The sequence below is a fragment of the Poromitra crassiceps genome (genome assembly GCF_964638095.1).
Source record: "Poromitra crassiceps genome assembly, chromosome: 8".
Lineage (NCBI taxonomy): Eukaryota > Metazoa > Chordata > Actinopteri > Beryciformes > Melamphaidae > Poromitra > Poromitra crassiceps.
Window position 1 is genome coordinate 39,874,814 of NC_139629.1, and position 22,597 is coordinate 39,897,410.

Genomic DNA, 22,597 nt, shown 5'->3' on the forward strand with positions numbered 1-22,597 from the left:
GCGAGCGTCGGACACTGAAAACGAATTGAGAGGCGGACCATATACGTGTCGATGATTTGATTTGACAATTCTGAGGACTGGCTTTGGCATTGGCCAATCCTGGCGTGTTCCACCCCCAAATCGAGTGGGATTCAGCCTGTTGTCATGCTACGCGAGTAGGATCCGCAGAGTACCAGGGAGCCAGCTGCTTCGTGCGGAGCGAGCGGACAATCCGACCCATAGGTGCTGCCCGCCCGCCTGGAATCTCCGAGAGACGACCCCTGACAGCCAGGGAGGCTGTCAGGCTCGGAGGCGCGCGCCATTATCGTTATAAATGTAAATAATATTCCTGGAATGCGTGTTTTAACGAGCCAGTTACATTTCTTTGCATTCTTAGACATTACCGTTTGATTTAGTTTGCATAATTGCTCAAGTTAGTAGTTAGTTTATGGGCTAGAAACTCTGCCAGATGACAGGCACTAGGTGCCATTTTCCCGTTCATTTGGAAGAGAAAATAATCCTGAAATGAAGATTTGATTGACAGCTGCATGTCGTGATATGATTGGTTGAAATGGGGTAGAAATTTGATAGTACTGGGTGACGTCAGCAAACTGTAAATTACTGTTATCAATGAAATCTTGAAAAATGAACTTTTGATGTGAAAAAGTGTGAAAAACTAAAGAAATTAGATTGTTGTGATTTGTTTTGCATACATTATTAAATAGGTGCACTGCATACCCAGGTATTTGAACTAAAAGAAAAGATAAGTCATTCTTGGGTTCAGCTCGACTTTAAGTATGAATACTTTGTTACATTACACTGGAAACGGGTGGAGCACATCGTCGGGGGGTTCAGGGGTGGGAGCAGGGTGGTGCTTACCTTGGCCATCTGAGCCTGCACTCCGCCCGCCTTCAGCGCCGTCACCGCCTTCTGAGCCGCGGCCGGACTGTCAAAGTCAACAAAGCCATAGCCTGCAGCGAGCAACACACACAGCAGCATACTTTACACTCAGGACAATGACACACATGCATTACTGCAGGAGGCTATGGGCACAGTCAGGCATGTGGCGTTATCTCACCCAGCACGCACAGTAGGCTAGTGTTTGAATCTCAACAGACAGATGTGCAGTTATGCAACGCTGCCCCGGTCATGTGACGTCAAAATACACACCTGTTGTTGTTGAGTGTGTGGATAAGTGCTGGCACCTCATGTTATCATATACCTATGATATAGTGAAGAGTGTGTGAAAAATGTAGCACAACCTCAACTCCTCCTCACCTTTGCACTTGTTGGTGGTCTTGTCCAGGATGGCCTTGGTGGACACGATTTTCCCATACCTGGAAAACATTGAGGTTTATGCTCAGGGTGTAATTCTCAGACCGACCACAGGAGGTGCTAATGCAGCCACCGACCAGAGGAGGTGCTAATGCAGCGACAGGCCTGCAGACACGGCCGCTGGAGGAACCTTTATATTATGGCTCATTTCCACCACATATAACAGCACAGTACAGCTCTACTCGATCTGGTATTACTCGGCTCTACTTGATATAGACTCTGTTTCCATAGCAAGTTTACTTGCCTCCGCCCACACCTGGTCGTCATAGCGACCGCATATCTGCCCTCCGCCCATAGCCGCAGTAGGCTATAAGTATAACGTTCAAATTAAATCCATACACTGAACTTTTAAACTGATTATGAAATACTGGTGCCTCTAAATTACCTACAGTGTACATGGGCAAATGTGACAATCGGCTAGGAGAATGGATATCACTTTGTTGTTACTCAAACTCACATGCATGCACTGCGCGGGGACGGGAGAGGCGCTACGGGGGGAACCCCAGCGGCAACTCAACAGGGAAGACCGCGGCTTCGCCTGCGGCCTAGCGGAGCCAACTACAAAGGGCTTCCCGAGGAGCAGACTTTTTTCTCTCTCAAAACAATTGAAAACCACCGCATGTTAAAGCTGAGCAAGGAGATCGATTTTATTTCACCAGAGCCGAAGGCAGCAACACAAAAGAAATAACTTCTGGAAATAACAGAAGAGAAGGTAAGCCCCACTAAACTGGTATCCAGCATTGACAGTAGATGCCTACAGTAAACACGATTCTGCCTGACCAATCAGTCGTCTGCAATGTTTTCACGTCACCGTATGGTACCGGGTCCACAGCCCTAGAACCTCAACAGAGCAGGGACCAAAAGCAGCACGACTCAACCCCGACTCAATCCGGGCTGTCCACGTTTTTCATCGGTGGAATGAGACAAAAAAGCGAGACGAGCTGTGCGGGGCCGCGCTGATACCAGCGGTGGAAGTGGGCCATTATATCTCAATGGGAGGAACATCTGACCGCGTCAGAAGTACCGCTGCCCGGAAGTGAACCCAGGTCTCTGCGGTGGTTAGGCCAGTGCTTTTACCTCTACCAAACACAAATATCTGTATTTTCAGGAACAGTTGTAAATCCTATAGAGGTGAGGTTTTTTACTATCTTAACATCTCACATTCCCTGCTATGGTTTGCCTTTTCCCCTGTTTGAGCATTTCCTTGTGCTAATAAATTAAGATAAGCTAAGCTAAGCTAAACTAAACTAAACTAAACTAAAACTATCCAGACACCCATACCTGGAAAACATTGAGGTGTATGCCAGGGACCATGATGGAAATAAGTGTTTAAAATGTTTCATGTCATCCCTTGGATTTTGTCATTCTTTATCCAAAATAAAAATCAATCAATCAATCAATCAATCAACTCAGGATGTATTATTCCATTGTCTACATTTCTTATTAGGATTGCAACAGAATTGAAGTAATGGAGTTTCTATCTACATGAAACATACTATAAGGAGGACTTTGTGCTCGACGACTTATTGAGTTATAAATTAAGTTGACAGATTGTGTAAAATGAAAGCTGAATACAATTACATCCGCTGATAAAAAACGATGTTCAGAGAGGGAAATGTTTTTGAAAGGGGATGGGACGCAAATTGAATGAAATAAGAGTAACGACGACCCGTGGGTTTTTCCTCTCCGTGCTGGAGAGAACTATGGATTTACATGATCTTATTCATTCCAGCCCACACGTAGATGCCGATAGGGATCATACCTCAGGGGGGGAATCAAAAGTGACATGACGATATTGTAAAAATGAACGTCTGTGCGTTTTCAGACAGCGCCACAATGCACTGTCAACATGAACAATGCTGCATTGTGTATAGATCTTGCAGACGTAGCTATAGGATAGGCCCGGGCCTGGCTTGGGCTGATGCTTCTGTTGCAGCAAAAGTGTCTATCGGCTCCATCTCTCCAGGCATGTGCATGCAGTGTAACCTGATCTGCCTCTCCTTGGCTGTCCTGTCCCATGCTGGCTCGCATCCACACTCTCACTCTGCTAACCAGCTTCTCTCTCTCTAGGCAGCATTCTGCTCCTGCCCCGGGTCTTAGTGCCCCTCCCGCTTTCATCCGGCCAACACTGCACCACTGCGATATTATATCAGATGAGGGTAGGAGAGTCACTTTCACAAATTTGCTCTTAATTTAAAGATCGACTGATTACCCGCTAAAATTGCAATCTGTAATTGAATTGATGGAATTACTCTAAAATGATAATACAATCGGATTATTTTCGCCTACTGTTAGATTACTTTACTTCCAGACAGAAATCTGCAAATCCCTGCTCACCTTACCTTGGTGACTAAAGGTCGTCATGAGATTGAGGATTATTATGCTTTTCTGGGGTTATCCAAGAATTATACATTATAGAGGTGGATGCATCTACTGTGCATGCTAAACGTGCAGAATATAAATGGCATGTGCAGCAGGTTCATATAGTGTAATTATGACTATCCCACCACAATATAGACCAATGCAAGCAGACCAAACCAGAATTGGTCCTCCGACATATCAACTACTTAAGTTTAGAGCTGCAACGATTAATTAGTCGATCGATTAATCAACAACTATTTTGATAATTGATTAATCGTGTTGAGTACAATTTTAAGAGGAAGAAGTCAAAATGATCTGATTCCAGCTTCTTAAATGTGAATATTTGATGGTTTGCTTACTCCTCTATGACAGTAAACTGATATTATATTTGAGTTGTGGACAAAACAAGACATTTGAGGACGTCATCTTTTTATAGACCAAACATTTTATAGACCAAACAACTAATCGATTAATCGAGAAAATAATCAACAGATTAATCGATTATGAAAATAATCGTTAGTTGCAGCCCTACTTAAGTTCACATTCTTTCTAACACCTACAGTATGTACAGTATGTTGATCAAAATGACCCCATAATAATGGCCTCCCAGAAACAAGTGAACTGCCTTCACCCAGTGTTTTCACAATCTGCGTCTCTTGTATTATGCATCTATCCTCCTATACACAACATTACTATTTCATGGTACATTTCTGCTTCTAAGCTATAGAGCGGATAACCCACCACCAATTGCTATGGAACAATATATTTGCCTGGAACACTTAACAATGACTTCCTAGATGTTTCATTATGCATCGTCGATTTGACTTCACAGCAACCCATGAGCAGTCTACACAACTTGAGAAAAATGCAAGTTGGTGGTTTAGCTGTGAGCTGTTCTCACTGCCCTGCGTACACAGTGGAGATGCCCTGCGTACACAGTGGAGATGCCCTGCGTACACAGTGGAGATGCCCTGCGTACACAGTGGAGATGCCCTGCTACACAGTGGAGATGCCCTGCTACACAGTGGAGATGCCCTGCTACACAGTGGAGATGCCCTGCGTACACAGTGGAGATGCCCTGCTACACAGTGGAGATGCCCTGCGTACACAGTGGAGATGCCCTGCTACACAGAGGAGATGCCCTGCGTACACAGTGGAGATGCCCTGCGTACACAGTGGAGATGCCCTGCTACACAGAGGAGATGCCCTGCTACACAGTGGAGATGCCCGCTCACTTCATTCAGCTCAGAGGTCTGGGGCTGGAGACTCAGCCATGTGTGAGAGAGAGCACAGAGACTCCAGCAGCACCAACGTCCATCCATGGTCATGCACCACCAGAGACGGAACCAGGGCTAGAACCAAAGCTCCGGCCAGCCATCCAGAGAGACGCTGCAGGGGCCCGGGATGCAGAACCAACCAACCAACCCCCATCCCCTGCTTTTCATCCCGCACTCTCTCCCTCTCCACACCATATCTCAGAGCCTACACAGACCAACTCTGGGCGTGTGGGGGAGGGGAGCCGGGGGAGTGTTGTGTTTACTGATAGCATGCGCGCTTTTTGACTGTTGTTCAAACTCGCATAAAGTCAATCTAATTTACTCTGTGACTTAACTTATTCTTGTTGCTTTTTTTTTATACATCCCCATCTGCGACCGGGGCGATCTCTCTATCGAGCATAATTGGACACAGTATCCTCCCCTCGCTCCAGTCCAGTTCAACAACGGCGAATTACACTGGCCTTAATGTGCTCCGCTAAAAGGCAAATTTCATGCAGTGATTTTATCTGCCCTGTAAAAGCAGAAATATGAGAACTACCCCCACGGAACACCACCTGACACACAGACCCTGAACTCCACTCACTCCTCCCCCTCTGATTCCCTCCATCCTCCCACCCTCCTCCTCCTCCTCCTCCTCCTCCCCCCCTCTTCATGCCATTGCCCTTGTTTGTCTTTCCCTTTCCCCTGGGCTCGCCGTTTCCTGTAGGGTTGGGCAGCCTCATGTGAGCCATATCTTCCAGACAGCTGTAAAATAGCAGGCCTCTCCCTCTCTCTCTCTCTCTCTCTCTCTCTACTCTTATTCAATCTCTCTCGCTCCCCTTCCCTCCTTTTTTCTCCCACTCTTCTCCTCCTCTCTCACAAAAGTCTCTCTCTGCTTCTTCTGGATCTCATCACCAGGGGCTCCAGTATTCAATTAAGCCAAGCCAGATCGTTCATCTCAAGCCCGACTTGTTTTGATGTGTTTCATTGAAGATCTAACAAACACGGACGGCACGACGCTGTCGCGTTTGACCGTCTGACTGACTACACGCTGCTGCCCACATCACAGTTTTCAGACAACATCCACACACTGACGAGCGACACAGTCGGCGAGGTATTTATAGTGCAGAATATGACTTTGAATAAGGAGCGTAGACACGATCATATTGTAGGAAGGTTGTTTCTAAGGCTGAAGCACAGAGGAGCGATGGCTCGTCTATAGGAGGGAAGGCTGGAGGAGGAGCAGGACGAGAGGACAGAAAGAGAGAGTTAGCGTGAGAGAGCGAGACTAAACATTCACTCGCTCGCTGTTGGAAAGTCTGTAGCTCGGCTAGGGCCAAACTGAAAGCGCTCAGTTTGCGGTTGTTGGTTTTTCCATAAGGCCACTAAACTGATGGCACTTCAAACATACTTTGTGGATGAAAGTGTGGCCCTCTTCTCAGTCCAAGAAATGCTTGCGTCAGTGTGCTTTGAGCACCACTGGTGACGATGTGTCTTTCAAATGTGTCAATTGGGCTTTAGAACAACAACAACAAAAACAACAACACCTACATGATTAAACACAATGTTATATGTCATAGGTGTCATTTATTTATTCATTCGTTCATCAACATATTCATCCGTCTATCCCACATCACCCATCTGCCCATTCATCTCATTCAACGAACATGTCGCCCATTCATCTATTAATCACTCTGTTCTAGCTGAGGGAAGGGGGCGGGGTTAGGCTTGGACAGATGAAGCCAATGCGGAAATCGCAATAACTGCATTTCCTCGACTTGAGGCTGGCTGCATGTTTACATGTTTACAGCCTGCTTCAAAAAATGGTTGGGGCTCTATAGCTAATTTGTACGTTTAGAGTAAAAGAGACGATAAAAAAAGACTATGTTTTGGGCGTGATTGACAGCTCGCCTGTCCAGTGATCGCGCAGCTCGCCGATCACTGACCAATAGCAGGTGGCGAAACCCCTGGTCTTTGTGCCGTCTCGTGCGCGCTGCGTGAGAAGAACCAAGATGGCGGCGACCGGAACGCCAAAATGGAGGCTTCAAAATGGGAATCCGTGAACCAATGGGGGGCGACGTCACACTCACTCCGCCCATCTCTTTTTTGCCCTCTTTTTATGGTCCTCCTACCTTTATGTACGACTCTGTTTGGTTCACACTGAAGGCAGCCTGCTAGCGGTGTGTCGAGGCCGCGTGCACACAGGGGTCGGGCTGATGTGTTGTTAGGCTACTTACGGCTGACAGAGCTTGACCAGATCGTGGTCCGTGGTTCCTGGGTGGAGGCCACGGATGTACAGGTTGGTTTTGCTCAACTGCTCCCCCCCGCTGCCGCTGCTGCCGTTGCTGCTGCCGCTGGTGATGTTGCTGTTGGGGCTGGGAGGAGCCATCTGATGGCTGGAGGGGGACACATACGTCTGCTGCAGGGACAAAGAGAGGACAGGGGGGTCACATTTTTTGGATGCTACAGTCACACGCGAAGCAGAATTTTATTAACGATGGTTCTTTGGGTACATGAAAATGGATGGGTAATCGATGCGGTGGGTAATTGGGTTTGAAGCAGGGAGTGGTATGAGCCAGCCAGCTCCTCAGAACGGCCCACTCAGTGACTCTTAACTACATGCTTATCTGGAGAAAATCAATTAAGGACACAATTAGCCAGATCACCAGCGACAGTGGCTGGTTAAGCCGAAGGCATGGTGTCAATGGTATCTAATAGACCATGGGGTTAGAGCCAGCACATCGATAACAATTTAACTGCTTTATCTGACTTAAGTGCTTTCTGCAGATAAAATGAGATGAGACACTATAGGTAGGTTGACTAGCTTAGAAGGTAAGTAGGTAGGTTAACTAGACACTTACTACAATGTGTTAAAGTAGGACATATTTCAATAAGAATGGATGACAGCAGTGAGCGATGGGCTCGCACCAGCCACAACGCCCGTGACTTCAAACCAATGTGGGCCAGGGCCGTAAATGGGAAGGGGGGGGGGGCAATGTGGGAGGGGCGGCCCCCTTGCTCAGATCACACCCACTTTCGAGCTCCGCCTTCATTTTGATGTCAACTACACCTGCTGAAGTTTCGTGAGTGCATCTTGCATGGTTTTCACGCTATCGTCCACAGACAGACAGACAGACAGACATATTTACTCCTGGCTGGGGCTGTTCGATAAATCGATTTTGAATCGTAATCGAATTAATTAGTTAGAACGATGTTAAAAAAATGAAAATCGTGAAATCGATTTTTTTTTTAACTAGGGTAATTACGTTACGGTGGGGCGGCTCTCTGTCATGTAGGCGTGCTGCTACAGCACGCCTACATGACACTACTCGTCTTTTCTCCCCGCTGTAAAGTCTCTCTGGGAGGCTGTGACTACTGCTGGCTACTAAAGACGGCAGCAATGAACTTATTTCAACCCCTCCAAAAAGCACAGTGTGTGAGTGAGCACTGAGCAGCGTGTTGCACTGCGGGGCGGGCTGTGCAAGATAACGATTACCACAACACGCGCGCGCGCACGAACAAAGACGTTATCACTGGATGCTGAAATGTTGCCATTAGTTCACATAACAACACGTGAGGCCACCGAGTAACGTTAGGACTCACGTCCAAAAGCGCAAATCCACCAGTGTCAAGTGACTGCAGTTAGCAAGCAACAGCCAGGAAGTTGTGCATAGCAAGTTAAGCTAAAACAGGAAGTTGGGTTGTTCTGCCTTCAGAGTAAAAGCGTAATTTGTCACTTATGAAAAAAAGAGCTCTGCAAGGCAACAAATGTTTAGAGAAGTATAATAGTATAAAAAAATCAAAATCAAAAATCGAGTTTTGAGAGAAAAAATCGTCAATTTAATTTTTAGGCAAAATCGAACAGCCCTACTCCTGGCAAAGTACTTAAAACGGCTTCTGTGGTAGTTCCCGGCTACAACAACAGGTGTCTCCAGAACCCCATTTTGCCATGATGATGACACATACACACACACACACACACACACACACACACACACACACACACACACACACACACACACACGCACACACACACACACACACACACACACACACACACACACACACACACACGCACACACACACACACACACACACACACACACACACACAAGGTGACTCACAAGGTGGAAACAGTATGAGCCACACATTGCTGGTAATCAATGAGAATATACCAAAAAGATGAAACATGAGCAGTATGAAATGCTGCATATATATATAATACTGCATTATATACAGGAAGTGTGTATGCTTCTAGATAAGCAGTGCAGACGTGTATGACAGGTGCTCACTGTGTGGCTTCATAATGGTGGGAAAACAGCAAACATCGCAGAGAGGCCAACGATGATGAGGTCACACAGATACTACAAGCACTTCCCGTTCACGTCCAATCACATCGCAGCACTAGCCTCTGCAGTCCACACGGACAACCACTCAATCACTCCTCTATCGAGCGAACCGTGCTTAGCAAGGAGAATCATTAACACTTTGAACAAACGGCTGGCTCCACAAGTCAATGTTCACAACAAATACAACAGAGGAGCAACTCGCTGTGTTCCCCGAAGAAAGCCATCGAATGGGAAGAGGAAAAGTAATTACCTTTCTCAGATTAAACCCTTGCACACTGTCCAGAGTTTTCAATTTCCCAAGCCTGGCTATCTCCACTTGTCAGCTCTGTGTGGTCCTCCTCTCCTCTCCGTGCTGGAGGAGGAGGAACTGTTTGATTAGTTAGGGTCACCAGTCCCCGGCCCCAGGGAACAATGGGATGACTTGTTGGACACCACAAGGTCACCAATGGACCAGCAGCTTATTAACGCAGAGGGCGTGGTCAAAAGACTGCAGGAATCAAGCTAATTATGACCTCTCTTTACTGCTCCGTAGCTGCTCTTCTCTTACTGACACTTCTGAGTTTCATTTAAACGTAGAGAAGCCCTGTGAATGCAAAACCATTTTCATTTACATGACATGATTCTGTCATTTAGCAGATGCGTTTATCATAAGCGACTTACAATAGTACATTTGAATTTGAAAACGGGAAAAATGTGGACTCTGACCTGATGTCTCCAGCAACAATAGAATATATGAACTGTCATTCAGGTTGTTTCAATGTATCCTGTAGCAACATCCTTTCAGAAAACAACATCACTGGCAACATAGTATAGGGCGATATGGACCAAAAATAATATCTCTGTATTTTTAGGCTGAATGGCGATACACAATATGTCTGTATTTTCTACAAAGTGGGCTAAATGTTCAGTTGTAACTTGGTGTTTTCTCAAAATATTCACACAATAAGATTTTTTATCAATAATTATCAGTAATATCATGTGGATATAATGACTAAGTGGGTAAAGGCAAATAATAGAACGGCTAAAAGCATCTGGTAACTTCCGAAAATGACATTATTTTATTTTATTTTATTTTATATGTATATATATATATATATATATATATATATATATATATATATATATATATATATATATATATATATATATATATATATATATATATATATATATATATATATATATATATATTTGGGGGGGGGGGGTAGTGTTCTAGTTCTCAGTTCAAACACTCCACAAAAGAAGAGAGGAAATGACATTGAAACGCAATACTTCGTATATCTTCTATCTTGTAGTTGATCACTTTACTCTAATGCAGCCAAACCAGGAGAAGTCAACACTTACAACGATATCTACTCTCATATCACGATATGATATCGATATATTGCCCAGCCCTATAGCAACATGGGTGATGGTGGTGCAAGCTATTCTGATAGTATCTGCTCTGTATCTGTCCCTGCTACATGTAGCAACCAGCTGCCTGACGCGTGATTTCTAACCCCACATAGGATAAGCAATAACCACGCCCTGTGGCGCTGGGATTGGCCAGGAGCATTGAAGCTTGGGACTAAGCACCAGCAGTGGGGTTTTTCATCTTTTAAAATAAAGATGTTTAAAAAACTATTGCTTGTTACATTTTCAGTGCTGTAGGCTACCTTTTCTCTGGGTAAGAATTGAGCTTGAAATTAACGATATGATACATTATATTATATGAGCTATGAACGTGAACACAACACGTTTATATTATTGCATGTTTTTGTAGATTGTGTACATTGTGTGGATTACAATTATTATACTTATTATTATTATTATTACTATGCTAAGGAAGGTAGGTGACCATAATTCATTTCAATGTCCGCTCTCAATGTCCGCTCTCAAAATCGCTGTCCGTTCTCAAGAGCTATTCAGTTGGTTCATGAAATCGCTGGGCTGCGTCAGAGAAGAGTTCCGACATCTCCATTCACTCCAATGGACCAGTTTTTTTCCAGGAAGTAGAAAGTGGAACTCTTCAGTAAAAAAAGCAGCACTGTCAAGTTGCATCAAAATAGACAGTGTTGTACTTTGAAAGGGTTTTTCATCCCTTGAAATTAATCAAATTGTACATTATCTGCTTTATTTTAGCATGCAAAAGTGCTGCTCCTGGCCAATCCCGGCGCCACAGGGCGTGGTTATTGCTTATCCTATGTGGGGTTAGAAATCACGCCTGCCTGACTGATGTTTTCCAAACAACGCAGTCTGCCCACCACACTCCCTCTCCTCTCCTCTCCCCTCCTCTCCTCTCCTCTCCTCTCCTCTCCTCTCCTCTCCTCTCCTCTCCTCTCCTCTCCTCTCCTCTCCTCACCTCTCCTCTCCTCCCCTCCCCTCACCTCTCCTCTCCTCTCCTCTCCTCACCTCTCCTCTCCTCCCCTCCCCTCCCCTCTCCTCCCCTCTCCTCCCCTCTCCTCACCTCTCCTCTCCTCTCCTCTCCTCTCCCCTCCTCTCCTCCCCTCTCCCCCCCCCCCCCCTCCATCAGACAGAGTCAGGCTAACTCTGGCACAGCCCATTCATCCTGCCTCCTCCTCCTCTAGTCTCCCTGGCATCTTTACCATCAATAGTATTGTTTGTTTTTCCCCAATCACAGCCTCTTCCTGTGCCTCCCCTCGCCTTCACTCTGGGGCAGCCTGCACAGCCTATCAGGAGGGATGCACCTGCAGCGGCCTGGGGAGATAGCATCTGACTGGAGACGCGGTCCCGGCCTGGGCCTGGCTAGCGAGGCCTGTCTAATTGGGGCCTGAGCTTGTTAGCGGAAAGCGCTAATCCCTCTCATGTGCTCTGTAGTCTGTAGTCAGAAGCTAGTGTCTCATTAAGGCCGCTCTGCTAGGCTCCTTCTGAGAAAAGGATGGCAGTGAGTCAGATCCACAGCTACTCCCCATCTGCCTCGGCACCTTGCCGCCAGCTCCAGGTGTTTTGCCACACACGCACGTGTGCATGCGCACACACACACACACGCGCGCACACACACACGCAAGCACGCACACGCAAGCACGCACACACATGCACGTGCGCACGCATGCACACACACACACACACACACACACACACACATATGCGCACCCGCACGCATGCACACACATACAGTGATGCCAATTGTGACAGTGCAGTAATGCATGCAGAACACACACACACACACACAAACTCACACACACACACACACACACACACACACACACACACACACACACACACACACACACACACACACACACACACAAACACACACACACACACACAGTCACTCAAGAACACAAGACTGATTACCAGCTTCATAATCTACAGTTATACTTATTTTTGCTTTTTTGATAAAAAAAGAATTCCGGATTTTCTCCCGTTTTCTCCCCAATTCCCCTGCTGTCCCGGTCATTGCTCCACCCCCTCTGCCGATCTGGAGGAGAGTTGTAGACTAGCACATGCTTCATAAGCTACATGCGCCAGCCGCTTCTTTTCACCTGACAGCGAGAAGTTTCACTGGCGGGACGTAGCGTAGCGCGTGGGAGGATCACGCTATTCCCCCCATGATTCATCCATTGATTGTTAACGTGACTGAAATTGATTACAATTTGCTTCCCTAATCTGCACACACACACACAAAACATGATGAATTTCTATTTTCTGTTGTTTAAAAGGTTAGGAGGTGTGTAACATGTCACTGCGACTGCCTGTAACATTGTAACATGTCACTGGACTGCCTGTAACATTGTAACATGTCACTGGACTGCCTGTAACATTGTAACATGTCACTGGACTGCCTGTAACATTGTAACATGTCACTGGACTGCCTGTAACATGTCACTGGACTGCCTGTAACATTGTAACATGTCACTGGACTGCCTGTAACATTGTAACATGTCACTGGACTGCCTGTAACATTGTAACATGTCACTGGACTGCCTGTAACATTGTAACATGTCACTGGACTGCCTGTAACATTGTAACATGTCACTGGACTGCCTGTAACATTGTAACTGTAACATTGCATTGCTTAGCAGTGCTTGCCCTCAGTCAGCCAGTGGCCCCAGCCTGACCTGCTGGCATGTAAATGTGCTTCCTGCTTGTTAGCCTTCTGTCAACAGCCACCTACATGTTTGCTTACACTGCCCTTTACACGCACCACAGTGTCCTCTCTGAGCATTCTTTACATTCCCACGCCATCAACAAATGTTTGTGTTTGTCGAGATGCGGGGGGTTTGGAGAGGGTTCAGATCCATGGTTCAAGCTACAGTCGTTAACACGTGAACCAAATTCCTTGAAGCATCACAAGTTCTGTGGGAACTGGCCTTTCCCTGACGATGAGACAAGATCAACCCTGACAAATATAGGAAACGCTTCTGTGCCTTACATGCAGTAAACATACAATCTATACATGAGCATCACAGTCACAATAAGCATCCCCTTTTCACTAATGACACATTCATCCTTTAATCCTGTATGCAGTCTTCACAACCCATTACTATTGCAGTGATGCTGCGCTAGGGCTGGGTGATATGGACCAAAAATCATATCTTGGTATTTTTAGGTTGAATAGCAATATATGATATATATCTTGATATTTTCTATAAAGTGGGCTAAATGTAGTTGTAAGTCAAAGCCCCATGTGAGATGTCACAAGCACTTGTATTAATAAAACAAGACTGTGATCAAAATAACATAACTTCCCTGACTGTCGGTTCTTTCCCAATGAGACTTTTGCTAAATAATCATCAATAATGTGGATATATGATGACTAAGTGGCTAAAAGGCAAGTAAACAGCTAGAAAAGCCTGGTATAAGTTCAGAAAATTACATCACTTTACTGTAATGCAGCCTTTAAAATCAGGAAAAGACAACACAACTCATATCACAATACACGATCCAAATCGGAGACAATATCTAGTCTCACATCACAATCATATAGCAGTATAATATTGATATATTGCCCAGCTCTTTCCGTTACTGCACGATGCTATAATATAGGGTTCTGCGAGCAGCATATAGGCTACGATAAGAGGCCCACAACAGAGGAGGACGGTGCCCCAGGCAGCGAGCGAAGAACGATGTGGTGATTACAGACGAGAGAGCGGAGGTGATGCCTACAGGGAGCACAGGTGACTCAAGGACGTTTTATCCCAGAAAGAAGAGTGAGCAGTAAAAGCCAGGCAGAATGTATAGTCATACCAATGAATGCTATGAGCCTGATCTCTGCTATGAACCATGAAACGCAAATCTCTATGGCTCCCGGACAACTGGGCTTTGTTCGGCAACGATAACGAATAGTTTGTGTAAGTGATACTGAGGGATGTCGCATTTATTTGTTTTAATTGAATTTCCTCTAACCCAAGATGTACCACTAGTTTCCTATAGGGGAAGCCATAATCCAAGGCAGCATAATGTGGCATTCACGAGTAAATATAGAAATTAAAATTATGAGAGTATATTCGCTGATCTTGTTCAATTATGTTATTGAGGTAACACCACTCTTTCAAACATAAAACAACATTTTTACTTAATCATTATACATTTAGCCTATATCAACACATTCTAACTTTCCAAGGTCAATAACTATATCATTCAATTTGAATGAAGCTAAATTGCACAAGCAAAGTGCTCAAGTTATAGCCTAAAATATGCCGGAAAATGTATGATTTGCTATGTAATGTAAAAAAGCACAAATCTATTTACTAAACAAACACTGACATGTTGATTCCTACCTGCTTGGTAAAAGTGACCTTAACCGGCACCGTGGAAAAGATCATGTTGTTACAAACACAATCACTTCATAGATATATTTCTGCTGCCGTATGCAAAAATACAATAAAATACAATAAAATAAAATAAAATAAACAATACTAGGTGTGAAGAGTGATGAGAAAATCCTCAGCAGCTCGGGGCTAACAGGTGTGAGGCTTATCCTTGTTCTCTTCTGTCTGAGTCAATCCTGTCCCATTAAAAAAAAACGGCATGGAAATCCCACAAAACGATGGTTTTACAGAAAGGGATTCGCCCTTTAAAGAGGAATGGCTGCGCTCTCTTGTCCATGTGAACTGAACCACTGACAGAAAAGAAATCAAGGTATGTGAAACACACAGGGGAAAAGAAAGGGGGGATGCTGAGGGGAAGCGGGGGGGGGGGGGGTGGAGGAGGGTAATCAAAAGCAGAAGAAAGGAGAAAAAATCTCTTAATCCTTTTCTTTTCTCCACCCTTCCTCATAGTAAAAGACACAGAGCAGGAGTTCCCCACTTGACGTAGGATTTACACGTTTTCCCTCTGTGACTTTGGAGACCTCACACAATGTGGGATAAAGTTGTCTTTTTGAAGGGAGAAGGTTTGCAGGAGCAGAGAGAGAGAGACCTTCTTGAAATGAGCACATTGTCTGAATCCAGGATTCCAGGGATTCCAGGTCATTAATCTGAGCAATCTGAATTCCTGCCAGCCGTGAGGCAGGGAAGGGAATAACACAGGCTGAGGAGGGGAGGTGTTGGGTTTCAGCATCGTTCAAACATTATTCAAGAAATGCTGAGAGTCAGTCATCGAAATACTTATTATGCCATTCCAGACAGACACAGCTAGAGCACAGGCCTACATATTCCAGCAGCAGTTATTACAACACAATCCATGTTAAAGTTAATTCTAGTTAAAAAAAAAAATACTACTGAAAGAAACACAATACTTTGAAGCATGCAGTATTCTTGAGTTACTTTTACCAGGCTTACAACACCATTCTGCATCATCATCATCATTTCATAATGTTCCTGACTACAGATACAGATCATTGATCTGTTTTTATACCTTATACCTTTGATCTTTTATTAAAATTATTTGTACAGTTGTTTATTTTATTGTTTTTATCCTGTCTGTTTTATTATTATTGTATCCTGTTTTTGCTCAACATCATTGTAAATGAGGCCTAACCCTCAATGATCCGTACGAGACTAAATAAAGGTAATAGGCTCATTATGATGGAGTGTACGTACTGTAACGAAGTGGGTATTCGTCCAAGGAACTGGAGACTTGAAGTTGGTACAGGCTCTTTATTCTTGTCTTCACAATACACGCTCCTAGCAGCTAGCTTCGCTGCTAGCTCTAAACCACCCGGTCAGCTCGCCCACCCTGGCCTGACTGGCCTCCGCCCCGGCCGCTGGTCACATATATCCCCTTCCCCCTAGGAACACACCCACACACATCAGTTCCTAGCTGTGATCCAGACACTTAGGTTGCACATCACATTACAGGTAATACCTGGATTACCCAAACACGTTACATACTCCTCACCCAACATTAGCTCGACGCCCACGTCGACACCCACAACCCACACATATCCCCCTGTACCAAAACACACCAACACAACATTTTTCCCATCACCACATCAAATTATAATTCCCCAAGAACCAGTCTTTTCTTTTCAGCACCCCGTCATAATGTCCAGTTTTTCATTAGGTACTCCGTAATGTCTAGTTTTCCATTAGGTACCCCCATAATGTCTAGTTTCCCATTAGGCACTCCATAATGTCTAGTTTTTCATTATTTCCTTCTTTTTCACACATTTCAATTCAAACACAAGCCCCCCACATTTTCCTTAGCTTTTCTTTTAAACCCCATTTCCATCCCCCCTTTTCCCAGCTTCACCAATTCCCCTGAAGCACTCTTTTCGGTCCCCCCTTTTTGTTTGTTCCAGTAGCAAATGCACGAACGAGCACCGGATCGACATCCTCGTCCTCCGGTCTCCCCTCGCGCCCGTCGACTCTCCAGCTGACCCTGGCGTCGTCCTCCCGGCCTCGCACTCGCTCGTTTTTCCGTCCCCCTCCTCCAGGGTTGAGGACAGCAGAGCGAACACCACCGGCGTCGATCTTCCCCTCGGCTCTCCGCAGTGCAACGTTAGGGGGTGTATAGCGGTTAGGCTGGGCCGGTTCCCCCGGCGGTAACCCCTCTCGCTCACTCGGAGACACGAGCGTCGCTCTCCCGACTGTAACAACGCTGCAGACGATGTCGTTCTCTTCTCCCCGGCTGCTCACGCTCTTCCCAGCCTGCGTCTCACCTCCGGCCTCCACACTCTCAGTGCAGTCCCTGGCCAAGTGCTCCGGTGACTGGCAAATCCAGCAGAGTCTCACCTGTCTGCCGCCTGCACGTCTCTCTTCTCCCGCTGTCCCCCGATCTCCGACAGCCTTTGGACACTCTCTGGCTAGATGTCCAATCTCGCTACATGTCCAGCAGGCTCCCTGCTGTCCATGTCGTTGTCTCGCATACCCGGTCCGTCTCCCGGAACCGCATCGGCACCACCTCGCCACGTGGCCCGGCTCTCTGCAGGTCCAACACAGTCTCTTTCGTGGCTCTTCCGGCCGCTCTCCCCGCTGCATTACCTCCGCGCTCATCAAGTCCCCCCGCTGCATGACTTCTCGCAGCGCCCGCATCACCTCCACTGCCCAGGCAGGAGTCTCTTGCACCAGCCGTCCGACCTCTCTCAACACACGGGCCTCCATGCCCGCCAGCATCGAGCTGATCCCCGCCGTCAGCTCTCCTTTCCTCCCGTTCACCGATGGCCATTCTCCGGAGATACTTGATTCTCCGCGCACCATCGCACGTGGTTTTAGCAGCTAGCAGTTAGCAGTTAGCACCCCTGGTAGCTAACTTACTAGCGCCAGTTTCTAGAGCCAAAAAGCCGCACCACCCGTCTCTTTTGCCGTTCCTTCTCACCCTCTCCCCTCTCGGCCGAATCAGAGGCGTTACCGCTTTACTGTCTGGCACCAATGTAACGAAGTGGGTATTCGTCCAAGGAACTGGAGACTTGAAGTTGGTACAGGCTCTTTATTCTTGTCTTCACAATACACGCTCCTAGCAGCTAGCTTCGCTGCTAGCTCTAAACCACCCGGTCAGCTCGCCCACCCTGGCCTGACTGGCCTCCGCCCCGGCCGCTGGTCACATATATCCCCTTCCCCCTAGGAACACACCCACACACATCAGTTCCTAGCTGTGATCCAGACACTTAGGTTGCACATCACATTACAGGTAATACCTGGATTACCCAAACACGTTACAGTACAGTCAACACAACAGCTGAAATGAGCTAACAATGTGACATCATGAATAATTAATTAGCACAGGCAGCAAGGTAATCAGTCAGACCTTACAAAGCCTATTGTTCATGCTCTCATACCTGTTTGTAACGGCTCAATATTAGACTTTACTAGCGTTACACATCTCTGTAACTGTTTCCCCCCTCCCTTTTTCTTTCATTGTGCCATGAAACATTTTCAGTCATCAGGAGGGGTGGGGCATATATCTGTACGCGTAAAAGAGGGGGGAAACTTTGCTAACTTGTGCTTTATTCAATGAAACATTACCGAGGCGAAAAAGATGCAGGCGAATAAACACGCACGAATGTATATTAAAGTGGAAGATATTAGCCAGCGGGCGGCTTGTTGCGTCAACAACACAGTTCGCAGGCTTTACTACACACCAGCCTACTCTATGTTATGTATAGGAAGAGAACAGCGACCGTATCGGGAACGAACGAAAGCTAACTGTGTAGTAGTAATCCACTGGCAACATTTGTAACGGTCCTCGTATTCGTTGTTACAATGTTACAACCGCACCACCACAACAACAACAACAAACAGTCGACAGCGACATTGTAACGAGCAACTATGAGAGAGTTTAAACGTTGCCTACGGTCCACTTTCAAGGACACTGCAGCTTATACTAGTCGAGCAGCAACCTAAACTGGAGACAAGAGCTCGGACAACGACACTACACCGCGAAATGACTTGAGAGAGAGAGAGAGAGACAGAGAGAGAGAGAGGAAGGGAGAGAAAGGACAGTTGGGCCGTCATAATATCGCCTTTACCTTCTTGTGGGTTCTGCTGGGGTAGCCCTGGGTGTACGGGTTGAATCCTGTCCTTGGCGGCACAGAGAGCAGCATTTTCACAGGCAGCGCTATGTCCGGAGCGGAGAGCACAGCCAAGGCAAGCCAGTGACGTCAGCCAGGGAAATTCAGCCTGGAACAGCGGGAGTGATTGGAGTCGCTCCCCCAGCACAGCAGCAGATCACTCTGCTGCTCTCTCTCTCTCTCTCTCTCTGTGTGTGTGTGTGTGTGTGTGTGTGTGTGTGTGTGTGTGTGTGTGTGTGTGTGTGTGTGTGTGTGTGTGTGTGTGTGTGTGTGTGTGTGTGTGTGTGTGTGTGTGTGTGTGTGTGTGTGTGTGTGTGTGTGCCCATTGCCCAACACTGGCAGTGTTGTATGCCAGTTTATTTTCAAGGGGGGGTTCACAAACTTTTTCATGACAAGGATCCAATCTCCCCCCTCCCCACTAAATACTTGGCTACTAATTTGGGGCTGAATTTGATAGATTATTATCCAAATGCCAAGGCAGTGGTTCTTCTCAAAGTGGGGTCCTTGACGGGGTCCCCCAGCAAAACGGGGGGTCATTTATTGTCACTATAATATACCATCCAATAAGTAACACAGAATGTATACACTATTTTGGTCATGGGCTTCATCTCTGTAGGTAGAATAAAACATCTAAAAGCAAAAATTGTATCAGATGGTTTAATTTATGTCAGTTTAGGGGTCCTTGACATGAAAAAGTTTGAGAAACACTGACCCAGGGAACCCCATCTGAAAGGGGTTCTGATTTGGTATACAAATAGGATGTAGGGCCTATAGGGAATTTTTGTACCAAGTTTTAACCAGAGGTGAGTGATTTGGGGCCCCCGTAGGCAAGGGCAAGCAAGAAATGGGCCCCCTTGAATCCCAACCTGCACCTTTTTCAATCCACCCTTTATGACCCCTTTGTCTCTTGGCAAATAAAATCACACATGGTGTCACTTAGCAGGTTCTGATGCTGATCCTCCTCCTTTATTTAAGATAAGACAGACCTTCTTACTGAGCCCGGTTGAAGCCATCCGGATCTGTGAACTCACATTCTGTTTCATAAATGAGAACTCACGTGACCGGATGGTTTAGGAGGCGATCCCATACCGGGAACTGAACCCGGGCCACCTGGGTGAAATCCAACAATCCTAACCATTAGAGTAGACCATATGGGAAGTTTCAGGGTTTCAAGCTTGTCAAGGAACACCCACCCACACCCACCCCCACCCCCTCCCTCCCATTTGACCAGGAACTCAATTTGGTGGGATTATTAGCCTACCTAATGAACCCTATCTGAAAGGGGTTATGTAGGCTATATAAATAGGATGTAGGGTCTAGGCCTATAGGGAGTAGGTTTGTGTTGGGAATTTTGGTACTGAACTTAAGCCACTGGCGAGTGATTTGGGGCCCCTAGGCAAAGGCAAGAACGGTCCGCCTTGAATCCCAACCTTCACCTTTTTCAATCCACCCTCGCAGAGCGACAGTGTCATCTACCAGCTTTTGATGGTGATCATCCTCCTTTATTTATAAGACAGCAGTTTATTGATCCCTTTAGGGAAATTCAGGTAAAGTAGCCGACGTTCCCGACCACGTTTCCATACCAGGAGCCGAATCTGGGCCACCTGGGTGAAAACCACGAATCCCAACTGCTATGGGAGGTTGCTTTGGGAGGCTGATGTGGGAGGTTTCAGGGGTTCAAACTTGTCCCACTTCTCCCTTCTTCTCCCACTAAATAGTGATAAATTTTAACAGGAACTCAATTTCATAGGATTATTATTATTACCCAAGGAACCTTATCTGAAAGGGGGTTTGATTTAGTATACAAATGGGATGTAGGGTCTCTAGGCCTAGGGAGCAGGTTTTGACCAATGAATGCGTTGGGAATTTTTGTACTGAGGGGTGAGTGATCTTGGGCCCCTATAGGCAAAAGCAAGAATGGGCCCTTTTGCATCCTAACCTTCACCCTTTTCAATCCTTTCTCTCTTGACAAAAGAAATCCACAAATATTGTCACTTAACATTTTGATGGTGATCATCATCTTCCATTGTCCTTTATTTAATAAGACAGCTCATTTTGATCCCCTTTGGGAAATTCATGTAAAGTACAGGTTTCCCATACCGGGAGTTGAACCCGGGCCACCTGGGTGAAAACCAGGAATCCTAACCGCTAGACCATATGGGATGTGTCAAAGCTTCAAACTTGTCAATAACCTCCCGTTCTTCTCCCACTAAATCAATTTGAACAGGAACTCCATTTCATAGGGTTATTATTACCCAACCCTATCTGAAAGTTTTTTTTCCATATTTTATTTGAGATTTTTCATAACAATAACAAGACAAAGAAACATGCTCAGACACACACACATACACACACAAAAACAAACCAACAAAACAAAAAACATTAAGGTACATAGCTACCAGCCGCATAATGTGCTTATGTGCTCATGAGAAATGTGCCTGAGATCCCGTGCAAGGGGTCCATGAGAGAGCAGTCAGGCGAGTCATCCGTCACCTCTAACCTCATCAAGGTAGGCTAGGAACGGGTCCCAAATGGTGGAAAACTTATGAAGTGAATTGGTCCTCAGCAACCTAAGTCTCTCCATCCTTATAACAGAGGTCATGTCCGCCAACCACAATTCGAAAGAAGGTGAAGAGGAGGACTTCCATTCCTTCAAAATAAGTTTTTTGGCAACAATTGTCCCCTGTGTCAGAGACATGCTGCACAGCTGTAGGGAAGTTCAGAGAGGACTCCGAGCAGCCGAAGATTGAAAGGGGGTTTGATTTAGTATACAAATGGGATGTAGGGTCTTTAGGGAGCTTTAGGGAGCAGGTTTTGACCAATTAATGCGTTGGGAATTTTTTTCTCTCTTGACAAAGGAAAAGCACACATGGTGTTTTGATGCTGATCATCTTCCATTATCCTTTATTTAAGACAGGTCTTTTTGATCCCCTTTGGGAAATTCAATTAAATTGTTGGCTTCCCATACCGGGAGTCGAACCCGGGCCGCCTGGGTGAAAACCAGGAATCCTAACCGCTAGACCATATGGGATGTGTCAAAGCTTCAAACTTGTCAATGACCTCTGCTTCTTCTCCCACTAAATACTTATCAATTTGACCAGGAACTCCATTTGATAGGATTAAGGGACCTTATCTGTTCCACTGATAAAGGTGTTGGAAGGCCAATAGTGATTTTGCACTGAAGCAAGGAGTGGACGTAGTGATTTGGGGCCCTATAAGGCAAGCTTCATTCCCCTTATTCAACCTTCACCCTATAACCTTACTGCAACAAAAATAATACTACACACATGGTGTTACGCACTATGTTTTGATGTTTTCCTCCTCCTCCTCCTCCTCCTCATCTTCATCATTATTATCACTGTAATGTTTACTTGCTCTTGGCACTGAGCATCGGTTGTCACGGCAGCACACCCACCATCATT

The 22,597-nt window shown here is 45.9% G+C and overlaps 1 protein-coding gene across 1 annotated transcript in view; it reads right to left on the reverse strand.

Annotated features, from left to right (window-relative positions):
- LOC310781275 (RNA-binding motif, single-stranded-interacting protein 2-like) overlaps positions 1-19,226 on the reverse strand; it is a 32,079-nt gene extending 12,853 nt beyond the window's left edge. The window contains exons 1-4 of the mRNA XM_083641865.1: positions 19,134-19,226; positions 7,169-7,350; positions 1,258-1,316; positions 859-950 (exon numbers count right to left, since the gene is read on the reverse strand). Coding sequence (XP_083497991.1) covers positions 859-950; positions 1,258-1,316; positions 7,169-7,350; positions 19,134-19,208 — 408 coding nt within the window. The 5' untranslated portion in view covers positions 19,209-19,226. The remainder of the gene's footprint in view (positions 1-858; positions 951-1,257; positions 1,317-7,168; positions 7,351-19,133) is intronic.
- Positions 19,227-22,597: the final 3,371 nt, after the last annotated feature.